Source organism: Limulus polyphemus, unplaced genomic scaffold, assembly GCF_000517525.1.
Source record: "Limulus polyphemus unplaced genomic scaffold, Limulus_polyphemus-2.1.2 Scaffold56, whole genome shotgun sequence".
Classification (NCBI taxonomy): domain Eukaryota; kingdom Metazoa; phylum Arthropoda; class Merostomata; order Xiphosura; family Limulidae; genus Limulus; species Limulus polyphemus.
Genome location: NW_013665666.1, coordinates 888,251 through 903,915, shown reverse-complemented (window position 1 = coordinate 903,915; position 15,665 = coordinate 888,251). Strand labels below are relative to the sequence as shown.

The window sequence follows — 15,665 nt, the reverse complement described above, 5'->3', positions numbered from 1 at the left end:
AATGCCATTCCGTGTTTTAAAACTAAATAAACATGAGAGAATTTCTTGACAATAAAGTCTATATTATATGATTTTTACCAAAAGGTAAAGAAGTTATACCCTTTTGTGCGAAGCAGAAGCAGTGGCATTCCAACAACAACTAAATATGTGAAAATAGTTTAGCATGCGTGTAACAGCATGATATATTTAAGGTGTTATTTGTGTGTGCTCACGGAAGTAAAGGAGTCAGCTGAAATACTTTGTGTAATTTCATGCGGTTGTAGCATCTACTGCTGAAGTAAAAGTTTCATGAAGGGTCGTCTATTTCTTAGTATATATAAAACAATGAACATTTTCTCGTGAAATCCTGATACGAAAATTAGAAAAATATATACATACGAACTTATAAATATGTAAGCTGTATTAAATTGAGAATGAAAAGTGTTTATTTGTTTAATATCTATATTCAGGTTTTCTTTCTTTAAATAACTAGTTTATTTTTAATTATACGAGTACAAACAATTCATTTCGAACATCGATAGGAACAATCTCTGACTATCACTGGTTTAATTCTACAGAATTGAAATTACTATTTAAAATTTTGGCAACGAGTAAACAATACTCGTTTCACGTGGAATTGATACCAACCAGTGTTCTGCTGTTTTACCTTTCATGTGTGTGATTTATCTGCAAGGAAGACCATCAAATTTCTATATTACGTAATAAGTCCTTCTAGATCAAGTAACCCGATCTCTTTGAAATATTGCATTAGTTAGAAGACAATAAGACTGGCGTTTTAGATATTTTCACGTGACTACATGCATTCAAGTATGCTAAGTCGCTAATAACGTAATTATTACATTGAAGATACACACGCAGTAGACATGTTTGCTCTTTTGTTTCACTACCAATAAAAAAAAATGTTTCTATTAATCTAATACTTTATTGGATGATTCAATGTGTGTTACCAGGAAAGTAATTTCAAGACTGAATCATTTAAAACAATCATTCATTCAAGCTGAAAAAAATACTATTTATAAGTGCTAAATCCAGTTCAACTATGTTCGTATTTAGTGAAAGAACGTTTACAAATTGACTCATCTATTAACTGAGAACAGAGAAGCATGCATGAAATGGAGTATTACATGAACTGAGTCTGTCTGTAAACAATATTACTTTTTCACTTTAAGCAAAAACTAAGACATAAATTTCAATATAAATGATTACTGTTTTAATGTATTTTAAAACGAAAACACTTTAAGTTTTTGATAAAATTAAAGAACCGTGAATAATACAACGAGATTTAGTATAATATATATTTTAAGGTAATAGTTAATTGGTATAAACAAATAACCTTAATATTTTATTGGACAAGTAATTGAATTCAGCAACTGTTCAAGGCTTTCATCGTGTACAGTCCTAAACATTATTACTTTATATACAGAATTAAAAACGTTAACTTAATTAACGTAGTTAAATTACAAAGCCCACTAAAATTGTAGATAAGAAGACCATTTCTGTTGATACAATTTACAGTGATCGATTTGCTTAGTATAAAAGTTTAAGAATATATATATATAATATTAATTTGTTGCAGTTGACAACTCAAATAATGCATAAATCACAAAATTTATAATTAACGGATCACATCTTCTTCTGTAAACATGACATTGTGATTTACTTTTACTTTGTGTTGGAATTGTTTAAATTATGTCTATAAAACATTGCGCCAACAAAATTATCATGACACAAACTGTGAAACTGGATATGAATTATTCAAAAGAAAATTAACTGATACGCATATTCAATATCCAAAAAGTAGAGTTAAGATGGCACAGATTCCTTAAAAAAGTAAGATATTTACCTAATTTTAGTAGAGTTAAGATGGCACAGATTCCTTAAAAAAGTAAGATATTTACCTAATTTTAGTAGAGTTAAGATGGCACAGATTCCTTAAAAAAGTAAGATATTTACCTAATTTTTCACTGAAGAAAATGGTCAAACGACGCTCATAATCTTCTCGACCCATCTGATTCCGTGTTCTTCAGAACTTCGACAGAGCTGTAGTTGCTTCAGAAAACGGGTTATATGGAATAACTGGAAACATATGAAAGAAAGATTTGAATTAACCTCTTTAAATTACAATTTAAAATTAAGTTAAATTATGTATATATACTGAGAGAGACTAACTCTTTTAGAATATATATTTCTCAAGAATAAAATGTTCATAGCTAGAAACCTACTTATATATTAGATTATATTTATTGAGTATGAATAGGTTAATCTAATTCTATCTTAATCAGGCTCAATTAAAACAGATAATACTATTATTCTCAATCTTTCAACAAAAAGGAAATCTTCACTTGAACGACACTTATGTTTTAAACTCATTAAGAATCTATTAGGTGCATTTCATATAAAGTATGTTCTGTAAGTGTTCTTAATATTCTAAATAACTCTTAATTGCTAACACAAAAACTAAGTAGGACTGTCATAGTCATACATTTTGGATTATGTACTGAAGAACAGGAAGACACTATCACCACAGACTTAACGTTACCTCTAGCATAACCTGATCCTTGATTCTATCGTTTCGTTTTATAGCTCTTCTTATGCGATATCAACGAATCTTGAGAAACTAGTTTTCACATTAACATAAAGTTACTTGATACTGAATCTATTGTCTTGAAAACTCCAGCAGTAACTTTAAACGATTACTAGTAGAGGACAGTCGACTAACTCACGTGAGAACCATTGAGAGTGACTGTGTTCACATTGGATAAGGAAAAAATCAAGGTCACCTTGGCAGATGATCGAGTTTCCTATAAACAATAAGCAATTATTAGTTTCTTTGGCATACAGATTTGAGGAAATGGGTTATCAGTTGTCTTGTTCCCTATAGATAAGCATATCGGACGAAAGCAATAAAAAAAACTATTTCTAAACGCACTCAAGTATAATGAGAGGTAACATAGCTCCAGAAAAATTAGGAACCTTAAAGATATAACTCGATTTTTGTCTATAATATTATGCTTTATCCTATTAATATAGCATAATTAATATAAAACTTAGTTTGTTTGTAATTAAGCACAAAGCTACACATTGGGCTATCTGTGCTCTGCCCACCACGGATATTGAAACGTTATACATACCGCTGTAACTAAAAAAAATTACACCTTGCTATACCAAGTATTGTTAAAACAGGTCACAAAAACAAAGTAAAATAAAAAGTTATCATAATTGTCATAGATATAAAGATATATAAATATTTGTGATTGTGAATTTTATTGATTATTAATATCATATAGTTCATATTTGTTTATTTTGCTGTAATGGCTTCCCTTTTGAACCCCAGTCAAGATTCTGACGGGTGTCCAGTTGGTATGGTTGATTTTTTTTCTTTGCTATTTTAAAACATTTGGTTGCAAATAGTTATGTATCGATAAACTGTTGTTGTGGTAAAAAGAAAACGGAATAAAAACATTAATCTCTACATTTTAATGACGTTACCAGGAGAAATTTGAATATTTATGTAGGTGTATCCAAGCAAATTACATAGTATGAAGTGATAGACGTCTGTACATGGTGATAGAGAACACTTGCTAAAATACTATAATCACTATAGTTATAAAGCATGGTTTATGTGTACCACGTTCTCTACGATGACTGCTGCTTGTTTTGGTCTGGAAACTTGTACTTCGGAGTGCCATGTTAGGGAGAGTTTTCGTTTTGCCAGAAAAATAAATTAAAATTAAGAGGAATTGTCAGTAAAATTATTTCAACTGTAAGAAACGAACGTGTGATTAGCTTAAATTCGTGCTCCAGCTTGCATTAATTACTTCACGCGCCACAAGGCATTTCCAATGGAATGTTTATCGGTAGTTGAAATGGAATCCAAAGCAATGAGTAGGAAACAAGCATTTTTTTTATGAGGAAAGCTGGAAGCAGGAGATGCAGAAGAGAAACGAGAAAAAGAAGGCTGCCAGCACTGCCTCGTTTGCAATATTGATGCCAAGTCATCTGCTCTTTCATCGCAGACTTCTAGTATATGCTATTTTACCATCATAGGGCTGAGTGCGTCCTAGTGGTTAACGTTCCAAATTGTGTATCTGAGGTTCTATGGTTCGCACTACACTGCCGCCACATTAAAATTAAAAAAATCACGATCCTTTTTTGAATGCGTGGGTGTATTACAAGAGTAACGGTCACATCCCACTATTTGATTAGAGTAGCCCAAAAACGGTGGGATGTTTTGACTATTTACCCTCCCGCTAGTCTACATATATCTTGAAAGTTAGGAATGACTAGTGTAGATAGCCTTCGAGTAGCTTTGAGCAAAATTAAGTGAAACAAATAAATCAACTTCACAATCCTGCACTGAACAACACATTTCTGTTTGTTTGGATTCTTAGGCAAGCACATATCATCATAATTGAGACTGTTCATTTTGAAGTCAAAGGCTGAGCATTCAGTTTGTCTTTCTCGAGATCTTTGAAGTCAAACGTTGAGCATTCAGTTTGTCTTTCTCGAGATCTTTGAAGTCAAAGGCTGAGCATTCAGTTTATCTTTCTCGAGTTCTTTGAAGTCAAAGGCTGAGCATTCAGTTTGTCTTTCTCGAGATCTTTGAAGTCAAAGGCTGAACATTCAGTTTGTCTTTCTCGAGATATTTGAAGTCAAAGGCTGAACATTCAGTTTGTCTTTCTCGAGATCTTTGAAGTCAAAGGCTGAACATTCAGTTTGCCTTTCTCGAAATCTTTGAAGTCAAAGGCTGAACACTCAGTTTGTCTTTCTCGAAATCTTTGAAGTCAAAGGCTGAACACTCAGTTTGTTTTTATCGAGATATTTGAAGTCAAAGGCTGAACACTCAGTTTGTTTTTATCGAGATTTTTGAAGTTTCGATTCTTGTTGAATTTATCAGTTTGAGAATGTTTTCTAATAGTTCTTGCATTACCATGCGAAGGATGTCTTTCTGCTTAATGCTGGATGTTATGGTTTTTCTTATCCTCGCTTCTCTACCAGGAATAAGTGAACCACTCTTCTAAAACTTTCAAGAAAGAGCTGGATGGAGTTTCTCTCATACTGAAGCATTGATAAATATGTAGCTTATAGTAATTATAGTCTGTATTAAGACGGGAACATCAAACTCTACTGTCACCCGCTTGATAATATTGCCCATTCGGATGCTTTTCAACCGAAACTTTGTGATTAGTTTTAATCTCCCTGGTTGGACCTTCGAAAAGAAATCTCAATGGACCAAATATGCGACTTCTGTTAGAGGGCGATTTCAATTTTCTTCGTCCTTCTAGTATACAATATTTATTTGAGTGTAGAAAAGAAACTTCTAGCATGCCAACTGGACACAAAATCTTGAACAGAACATGCGTGATTCATTTCAGCGAAGAAACCTTACTAGTACACGTTTTTACGCGTTGCTCTATTTTCAGGGAATGACAACCAGACTAGTTAGTATTATAAGTTGTTCAAATATAAATCTACCTTGCGCGTGACTCTATAACCCCAAGCTAGTCCTTGGTTATAAACAACCCACAATATTTCATCTATAGTGGGATTTAGGTATGTGAGCAAAAAATAAGACAGTTTTCATTAGAGAATCTAAGGTAAAAAATGAGATAAAGACTAATTAAGAACGTTAGCTGTTTTTCTTGAAACAAAGTCACAAAACAATCCTGTATTTACATGAAATATAATATCATGCTTGTGTGTGGAAACCTTAAGATATTAATGTGAAGAATAAAGACGAAACAACGATTTTTGTTTCTGATCTTTGATACATTGTATTTATTTTGTTTTTAAATGTACTTGCTTGGTTCTTTTGTAATAATACAAAGACATATACCGCACTGATATTTTCACTCCACTCCTAAAGCAAACTTTTAAAAATATGTTTTTGAAATTTGATCTCAGTCAAGCTAAAATATTTTTAAAAACTACATATTTATACACATATACCATAACTTGTTAGTTTCCATAACGTTCTTACATATAACAGGAATAATATGTATTTGATTTTTTCTAAATAAAGGCTCTAGTTTTACCTAATAATACATGCCAAAGCACTTATGTTACCTAAACTTCTCAACTTACACGTTACCTTGAACTGAATATTCGAGTATATACAATTTCAGTTATTAAGCATATAAGAACGTATTTCATCTGAAGATACAATCAATCCTGTTCCGAAAGAATGAAATATCAAGTAAATTCTCATGAAAGTAAATCAGACTTTGTTCCGCTAATTACAGGTTTACAGCAACTCTTAAAAACCTTGGCCTAATACGACTTAGACTTATTTCTAAAACATATTTGTAGAAATTAGAAGCTTTTAAAAAGTCACGTTGCAACAACCGAAGTACTTCCTATACGACTTACGGGACGTCTGTTGGCCACCCTTGTGTTATGAAACTGGACACTGGTTTTGTTTTGTTGAATTTTATGTTGTATGGGAATTATATGATATCGAGTTTATTCCAGATTTACATTGTTATAATCTTTTTCTCATAATTTGAAATAAAAACACTTTGACCAATTTGGACTTTAATAATACAAAATAAGTTGTTAATCAATATTCAACTGGAATTAAAATAGAGATGTGCAGAAAATATGGACACTTTCTAGAGTTATGAAGCACGAACTAGTGGACCTCATAGTTCAATGTTTGTCTTCTTATTGTTCTCATCAAAATAAATCAAACTTTTTTCTGCTACTAGTTAAAGATTTACAGCCACTCTCAAAACCTTGACCTAATACGATTTAGACTTACTATGTCGTGCTATTCGGAATGCAAGGAAAACATTTGTTCGTTTGTTTGTTTGAATTTATGCACAAAGCTACACAATGGGCTATCTGTGCTCTGCCCACCACGGGTATCGAAACCCGGTTTCTAGCGTTGTAAGTCCGCAGACATACCGCTGTGCCACTGGGGGGGGGCAAGGAAAACATACTTTGTCGGTTACAGCATTCTAACATTAATAAAACCACAGTATTTTATAATAGTAAGAAATTGTATTTTGTTGTCACTAACAGTTCAATCTTGGATTCGACTCGAGATTATCAAGTTAGAAGAGAGGGGGTTGTTATAAGCAAAATGATATTTTTAGTTTTTATCTCTTATTGAAATGTGAACCTATTATGTTTACATATGTTAAATAAAATTAGATATAAAGCTATTATGCTTATATATATGGTAAATAAAATTAGATATAAAACTATTATGTTTATATATGTTGAATAAAATTAGATACAAACTATTATGTTTATATATGTTAAATAAAATTAGATATAAAACTATTATGTTTACATATGTTAAATAAAATTAGATATAAAACTATTTTGTTTATATATGTTAAATAAAATTAGATACAAACTATTATGTTTATATATGTTAAATAAAATTAAATATAAAACTATTATGTTTACATATGTTAAATAAAATTAGATACAAACTATTATGTTTATATATGTTAAATAAAATTAGATATAAAACTATTATGTTTATATATGTTAAATAAAATTAGATACAAACTATTATATTTATATACGTTAAATAAAATTAGATAAATAAGCGATAAAATTAACAAGGAGAACAACATAACAAGGCCGGCATGGTCTATAGTGATTAGCGTGCCTGGCAATGATTCAGAATATCCAAGGTTCGAGACGCAATATAACGCTGAATACGCTCCGTACTTTCAACTGTAGGAGCCATTATAACTGTTGACAGTGGTCGCATAGTCAGTTTAGTTCCTTCTTATTAGCAATTTTAAATTTGAGATGCCATACCCCAACCATATAGGTCTCTGGCCTGGCTGCTTAGGTTTAATATAAACATAGCTACGACTGCTTATTTTATTCATATATATATTGTGTGCATGTCTTTAAAGTTTGAAAAATCTTCAACTTATATGAATGTTCGTTATTATTCAGTTATGTTACGCTATAATTTGATTAAATACACTTCTATAGTGCTTGAAGAAAACAAGATGTTTGGTAGAAAATGTCAACGCCATTTGGATTTTTTATAAATCTACATGTTATATGTACTAACTAAAACGATTTAGTTAAGAAAAAGTATGCAATTCTTAATCTGATTTGCAGAGTTTCGTAAGACGTTTTCGTAAAAGATGTTATTCTCCATAGTAACTAGCAACTAAACGTGCAAAACAATTTTCTCTTGTGAATATGTTTTAAAGATCAAAAGTATGTTTATTAAAGTCCAGAATTAAACATTATATCTATACGTATATTTTGTATTTATTTTTGAACTATTGGCCAGAACTGTTTTTGAAGCTGTTTTTTTAATATATAATAATTGATTTCTTTACAAATATATATAGAAACGGTGAGAAAAAATGGTTTAAAAAACAAATGATATGAGAATGCCATCCCCTTGTCGTGTGAAAATGAACCTCGCCAAAGTAAAGTCTATTATTGGTAATTTATACTGCGAATAGTTATAATCCAACCATTCAGAAAGTGTCACACGAACGTAATGCCTATAAAAACACAGATAGCTATACTATTCCCAGTAGTAGTGTGGTGAAGCCGCTTATGGCTCCCAGGAGAGAAATATAATTTGACAAACGAGTAGAAATTATAGTTTTGGCTGGTAAAGGCTACTCCATGCACCAGATTGAGGCGAAAGTTCACGTTTCTTTTGAACTTGTATGAAAACTATAACTGTTCATAATAGAAGCTGTCGAAGTAATAAGCACAAAATTTCCAAAAGGGATGCTAAGTATGTCAAGGTACGTTCATTACGAGATAGATGGCGGTAGAGTACAGATATAACCAATAACCGATGTGAAAGTTACCTCGAACACAGTAAAGTACAAATAAACATGGTCATGTAGTGGCTCACAAAAAGCTACTGAAGAGAGATAACCAATCTATAAAGTTGAAATGAGCATAAGAACACAAACGAAATGAGCAAAGTTGGTGATGTATGTTCTCTACAGATTAATCAAAGTACTAATTTGTCAGTACCAATCATCAATAGTTTGTTCAATGGTGGAAAGGAGAAAGTTATCATAGTCAATGCACAACACCTACAGTGAAGTACAAGTTTGGGGCTGCATGTCAGTCAACAGTGTCAATGATATACATAAATGTTATGCTACCCTGAACACGAAAATGTGATGAAACAATATATTGATGGTAAAGAGGATGAAGGAGCATTCATAACCATGGCTTGGTCTACACAAAGTCCCGATATTATGTCGAAATTTGGTGAACTGTAGCGCATAATAAAGGAAGTTTAGAAAAATATTCCACACAGAGCATTGCCCCGTGTAAAGCAAAGAGCCAATAAACAAACTATTGAAGCATTTTAGAGTTTATCCACTTTTCTTTTGTATATTTTGTGATAGAGTTTTGTACCATTAATCAATTCACCATCTAGTTTCTATTATTCGTTGTCTGTGACTCTCGTATGTTTATCACTTGTGTGTTTTCATAATTATTTCCATTACTGTATTTTTGAGGAAAGCTTTATAAAAGTAAAAATGGGAATATCTTTCTTATGGAACTTGAAATCATTCAGCTCTTTAGAGTATTTTATTTTAAAGGTTTTTTTTTGTTGTTGTTCGTCATTTATTTAAACCTACACACCTTCACGGGAAATCAACTCCAATACTTTAGCATTGTAAGGCCATAAATTTACCAATGACCCACCAGATAACTTTCATGTTATTCTTGTACTTAACTATATAATTACTATTTACTTAAATTCTGAGCTTAAAGTATTTTTGTCCCCCGGTAGGACAGCGGTAAGTCTACAGACTTACAACGCTAAAATCCGGGGTTCGATTTTCAGCAGTGGCCACAGCAGATGGCTCAATATGACTTTGCTTTAAAACAAACAACCAAACAAAGTAACTTCTTTCACAATGTTCTCTCTCTTAACCATACTTTGTAAACAGTTTCATTGCTGACATCCTGACATTAGGTATTCAAGTAATATCTTTCGTTGTCTTGTTCAAAAACAAATTACGTTGGAAATGTGCAGAGATGAAATAGTTCAAACCATTCTTGTACTAATACTAGTCAGGAGTTAGAGCATGGAGGAAATAACTCAAACCATTCTTGTGCTAATACTAGTCAGGAGCGAGAGCATGGAGGAAATAGTTTAAACCATTCTTACTTATACTAGTCAGGAGTTAGAGCATGGAGGAAATAACTCAAACCATTCTTGTGCTTATACTAGTCAGGAGTTAGGGCAGGGAAGAAATAATTCAAATAACTCTTGTGCTTATACTAGTCAGGAGCGAGAGCATGGAGGAAATAGTTAAAAACCATTCTTACTTATACTAGTCAGGAGTTAGAGCATGGAGGAAATAACTCAAACCATTCTTGTGCTAATACTAGTCAAGAGTTAGAGCATTGTGGAAATAGTTCAAAGCATTCTTGTGCTTATACTAGTCAGGAGTTAGAGCATGGAGGAAATAACTCAAACAATTCTTGTGCTTATACTAGTCAGGAGTTAGAGCAGGGAGGAAATAATTTAAACCATTCTTGTGCTTATACTAGTCAGGAGTTAGAGCAGATGGTAGGTTGTATAGTTGTTGATGTTTCCAAGAATCAACACAAATGTGTGGCTCAATGCTACAATTCTAGATAATTGTGCTTTACTATTAGTGATCAGGGCTACGCAGTTGGCTCACTTGATGTGAGCTTGGTTTGCTTTGGCACGTATATTCAAGTTATCGTGGAGTTACAATTGAATGTGTAGAGTTATGTTGATTACTTACTCACCTCGAGGTCTATTCTTGCTGCTAGGATGTCAAATATGTATGAATGATGTCATTTTTTATAAGTTTGGTTTTTAATTTTTCTTGGAAAATACTAGAGTTGCAATGTTCCAGATGCAATACAGAAGATATCATTGACATAGTAGCAGAGATGTACATCAAGGACGCATTATTTTTATGTAAACCTTTGGAGAAAGACTCATATCATCCACCACCAAAGTCCGGTGCTGTGTGGACTATAAGGGATCAGGCAAGACCAATACCTTTCTCAACTAATGGCACTCAACAACAAGGCCCAGTAGCAGATGTAGAGACTTTGCTGAACCTGCCTACAACCGAGTCAGTTGCCAAACAATATTAATTTGTGGAGTGCGTGACTAAAGAATGTACTGAGCCACTACTTCCAGAATATGGCCGCGCACTGGAGAGAGACAATTCTACCAAGCAACAGGGAGAGGGTGTACAGGGAATGTCTACAGCTGAGAAAACAAATTGTCCCATGAAGGGTGAGCTTATCTTGATCTGAAGAGACCTAATAAAAGCTGAACATAGTGGGTGGTGAATGCCAACAGAAAGTCAATGATCAACCATTAATCTGGAGAATCTCCACCTCTCATATGATGTAAACGTGTGTAGTTTCTTTGTTTTGACTCCCATTTTCATATATTTATTTATAATGTTAATTTTTTATTAAACATATTCTAATACAGAGCCATTGTTTGTGTTTAGTGTCTGACAGTGTTTTGATTTAACGTCTATCTTACATATACAACTTATAATTTCATCAGTTTTAAAGAGCTGTATGTTGACCTGCTATGAACTAAGTTCATTTAAAAAATAGTTCTTTCTGCTTTGCATGAGTATCTGAACTGATTTTGACTTTTGAGAATACACTGATTTCACTTTAACTTACATTTGCTGTGGTTTTAGTTCTAATTACATTCAGCATGGTTAAGTTTGACATTGTAATTATTGTTCTTATTTTCTGTATACTTCAAGAGTTTTATTGAAGTTGCTATTATAACTTGTGGCTATTATTGTTTCAATGGTTATATCAATTTATGTGTTGTATCTGCTATTGTTTTAGCACATTATTATATAATGATCTAAATTATAGATTTAATTGTGTTTAATAACAGACATAAACAACATACCGCTTTGGTATTTATTTTATATTTGCGGTTTAAGTGTTTCTTTTTTTGTGTTATGCGTTAACCTAAGATTATATGTTTGTATAATTGTGATCAGCTGTTAAAAGTTTGGTTTGGTAGCAGGAATTCATTTTTATTCGGTAAAAGGATTACGTAAGACAAAAGAAGGGAAAAGAGATGACATGACAATGGGAAAACTATTCCTTCATACAGTTTAGGTCGTGGTTATATTTCAAAATTCAGTACTTTTTCATTATTTGCTTTATTTAAGATTTTCACAAACAAGGATCTGGGCACTGTCCTCTCGATTGGTTTTTCCACTCTATACTGTCTCCTCATTGGTTCCTCTAGTTGGTTTTTCGTGTCGTAATTAAATATAATTACATTGTCCAAGAGTCTATGAAACTTAAGAATATCCTTTTGGCAATCTTCTGTCTTCTATTATACCATATTCTGTTCATTTATATTGAGTTTCAGGTCTATCCTCCATGAAATTACTCTACAACAAAGGATATCGTATAAAAGTAAATAAATATAATGCGAAAATTTAAAAGTCAAATCATACAATACATTGAGTGAAAAATGAGTAAAAGACACATTTTCTTAGTTAGAAGTGAAAAAAAAACTTAATCAGCAGATCTCGGTGTGAAGAATTAATAATGTTATGATTGGTAGATTTAAAATAGGTGTACTGTTAAAATTACTGAATGCAGCGTTAATAATATGAAAATAAACATGCTCTAACAAAACAGAAAAGTCACAGTAAGAACAAACAAATATTTTTAGTGTACTTGCTGTACGTGTAATTAACAAAGCCATGGAATGCATAGTGTGAATAACCTACTTATTTGTATGTATTGCGAAAATCGAGTGCACTTCGTTGAAATATAACTGTTGTGAAGAATAAGCACACTATTAATATATGCATTGCTAAGAATCAGAAAATGAACACAACGAAATAAAAGCGATCGGTGCCTTCAAACCGTAAAGAAATAAAAAAAAACTCACATCCATAGATTGAGAACAATTCGATGAACGAAATCATATTTATAAGGAAGATCACACCTTTACATAGATTTAAATAACGTTTATATGTAATTTATTTTATTTTTATCATATCTGGAACATCCTAGAAAAAATAAACCGCGAAACTCACGCGATGGCGCCACCTGACAATTAGGAATGAATTTAAATGCATTTTTTAAATTAACTATGACATTTGAGGCATGAAGACTATTTTGTTTTCTCCGTAAATCTAGCATCTCATATAAAAAATATTATTTAGATGAGATGAAGCTTACATGAGAGCTAGAGTTTATATCTAAATAATTTATTTATTTATTGCATAAATAGAATAATCTTATATAACAAAACCTGCTTCTTGAGTGTGTGTTATTTATTCAATGACTATCTACTATGACAAATACTACTACAATAATTAATACTCTACCTATATAACAAACTCCTGAAAAATATCAATACAGCGAAAAAAATACCAAACTAAATTCAGGTAAAATTATTAGTTCTGCTTTAGTTAAAGTGTCACTTTTTTACATTAAATTGTTCAGTTGTGGTGTTCTAAATTAGTTTTCATGGGTTTAATTATTATTATAGGATTAAACAACTGATGTAAGACTTCAGAATATTTTTTAGATATTTGGATAGAAAATTAAATATAGTTTGATACATAGAAATATGTAAAGGCTTGTATAAAGCTCGCAAGTTCACGTATTCATGCATGTAATGAAGCTGCGAAAAATACTTATAGTCTATGTTTTTATTCCATAAACTTGTTTTAAAACCTCCTATCGAAATATGGAATTTGGCCTATTCTTCCTTGTTCGTCTAAAGGTTTTAGTGACAAGAGGTAACGTCGTTCTTCATGTCATTTTTCGTTTTGTAATTAAGCTCTAATCTGTTCTCCAAGTTTCTTGGAACCTGTACATTATATATTCAGTTTCAAGTCCATTTATGTCACCAGTCTAAACGTCACCAATGAAATCATTTGAGTTCCATGTTTTGTCGGTCACTTCGCCTGTGAAATATTTACTATACAACAAGATAAAACTCCTGAAAATGCAGTACAAAAAAGAAAAAACTAAAGTCAGATAAAATTATTTGCTCTTATTTAGTTAAAGCATCCAGAAACTATTCAACTATTCAATTGTGTTGTCCAAACTAGTTTTCAGGGATTTAATTATTATTATTTGATTAAACAGCTGAGGTATGCCTTGAGAACATTTTTTAAATATTTGGATATGAATTCAGATATAGTTTTATACATAGAAATTTGAATAATCTTACATAAAATCCGCAAGTTCACCTACTTATGTATGGAATGAACCTATAAAAAAACTGAGCGTTATTGTTTTCTACGTTCCCTTATACTTATTTTAATACCTGCTGTTTGTATTAATTAACCATCTCTTCCATCGAAATATGGAATTTGATCTATCCTTCCATATTCATTAACGTCCCTTCCATCGAAATATGGTGCTTGTTCCATCCGCTTCTATTTATACTTACTATTAGTGTAAAGACTTTTTGACGTTGAATACGGTTGTTAATTCGGGTGAAAGCATACGCATTATGATAAGTATGTATTTTTGTATCTCAAACAAAACTTAAATTAATAAAGTTACAAACTGAATATAAAGAAGTCGTTGTTTCAAACGGATTTCATCATGTCTAGGAATATTATAAGTGTTTTGATTTCGTTTTTTGAAGTGTAAAATGCAATTAGTGTTTTCAAACCTAATATTTTGCATTATGTATAAAAGTAAAATAATAATCATATCAGCCCTTATGAGGCAAATATATTTTGATCAACTTATCTCTGCTGGTTAGAGATCACATAAATTCACCCAGTGTAACCAACTATACCTTAAGGTAATGAAAGGGACGAGAAGCGGGTGCACAACTAAAACCACACGGAATCGATTCTCATACCTAAAGCTCATTTAACTCTGTCTGATAGCAGTCCATATTATCGACCATGCTGAGCTGATGATATATCTCGAATCTGCAGTCATCTGCTTCCCAAAATATAGGTTTTACTTTCTTACGTGAACTGATATATTTCTAAATTTTGATGAAAAATCTTAAATGAACTGTAAAAGTGGGCAGTATTCAAATATTCTTTGGCTGCAAAAAACTGGTTGCAGCATATATATATATATCCATATATACATAACACAAGACTAAAACGCTGGATAATAATGTTTATGTTTACATCATATATATATATATATATGTATAAGTAAACTAACAGTAAAAATTACTGTAAGAAGTAGGACAAAGAATAAAACTTAAACTATAATCTCTTGTGTAAAAAGCGGTTTCTCTTTAGTCAGTTTATTACTATGGAATGGTAAAAATCTACAAACTAACTAGCTCTAGAAGCAACTAAGATTACTACAATAAACATACTTTTAATAATTATCAAAAACACTTCAAACAAACGTGTATCATCCTAAAACTAATAACTTACACCGATAAATGTTTAAACCCTTAAAATGCTGTACTAAATATTTCGCTCAAATTTTAAACTTAAAGGAAATATTCAAAATAGATTAGGAAGTTTCATAAAGCTCTACGTAATTACATTTAAAAAGGTGTAAATGTAGAATAAACACTAAAAGATTTTAATTTAACCTTTCAACTTTCATTTCGCTCACTAACAGAAATCAATTGGATTGTTTGTTTTGTTTGTTTTGGAATTTCGCGCAAAGCTACACGAGGGCTATCTGCGCTAGCCGTCCCTAATTTA

At 31.6% G+C, this 15,665-nt stretch overlaps 1 protein-coding gene across 3 annotated transcripts in view; it reads right to left on the bottom strand.

The window, feature by feature from the left end:
• Positions 1-15,665, bottom strand: part of LOC106463975 (sarcoplasmic calcium-binding protein 1-like) — a 62,258-nt gene that overhangs the window by 9,434 nt on the left and 37,159 nt on the right. Inside the window, exons 3-4 of one of the 3 annotated variants that reach the window (XM_022391871.1) lie at positions 2,724-2,801; positions 1,954-2,076 (exon numbers count right to left, since the gene is read on the bottom strand). In XM_022391871.1, coding sequence (XP_022247579.1) covers positions 1,954-2,008 — 55 coding nt within the window. In that variant the 5' untranslated portion in view covers positions 2,009-2,076; positions 2,724-2,801. Of the gene's footprint in view, positions 1-1,953; positions 2,205-2,482; positions 2,549-2,723; positions 2,802-15,665 lie in introns of those variants that run through there. The other 2 variants (XM_013924087.2, XM_013924080.1) reach the window with 2 other exon arrangements.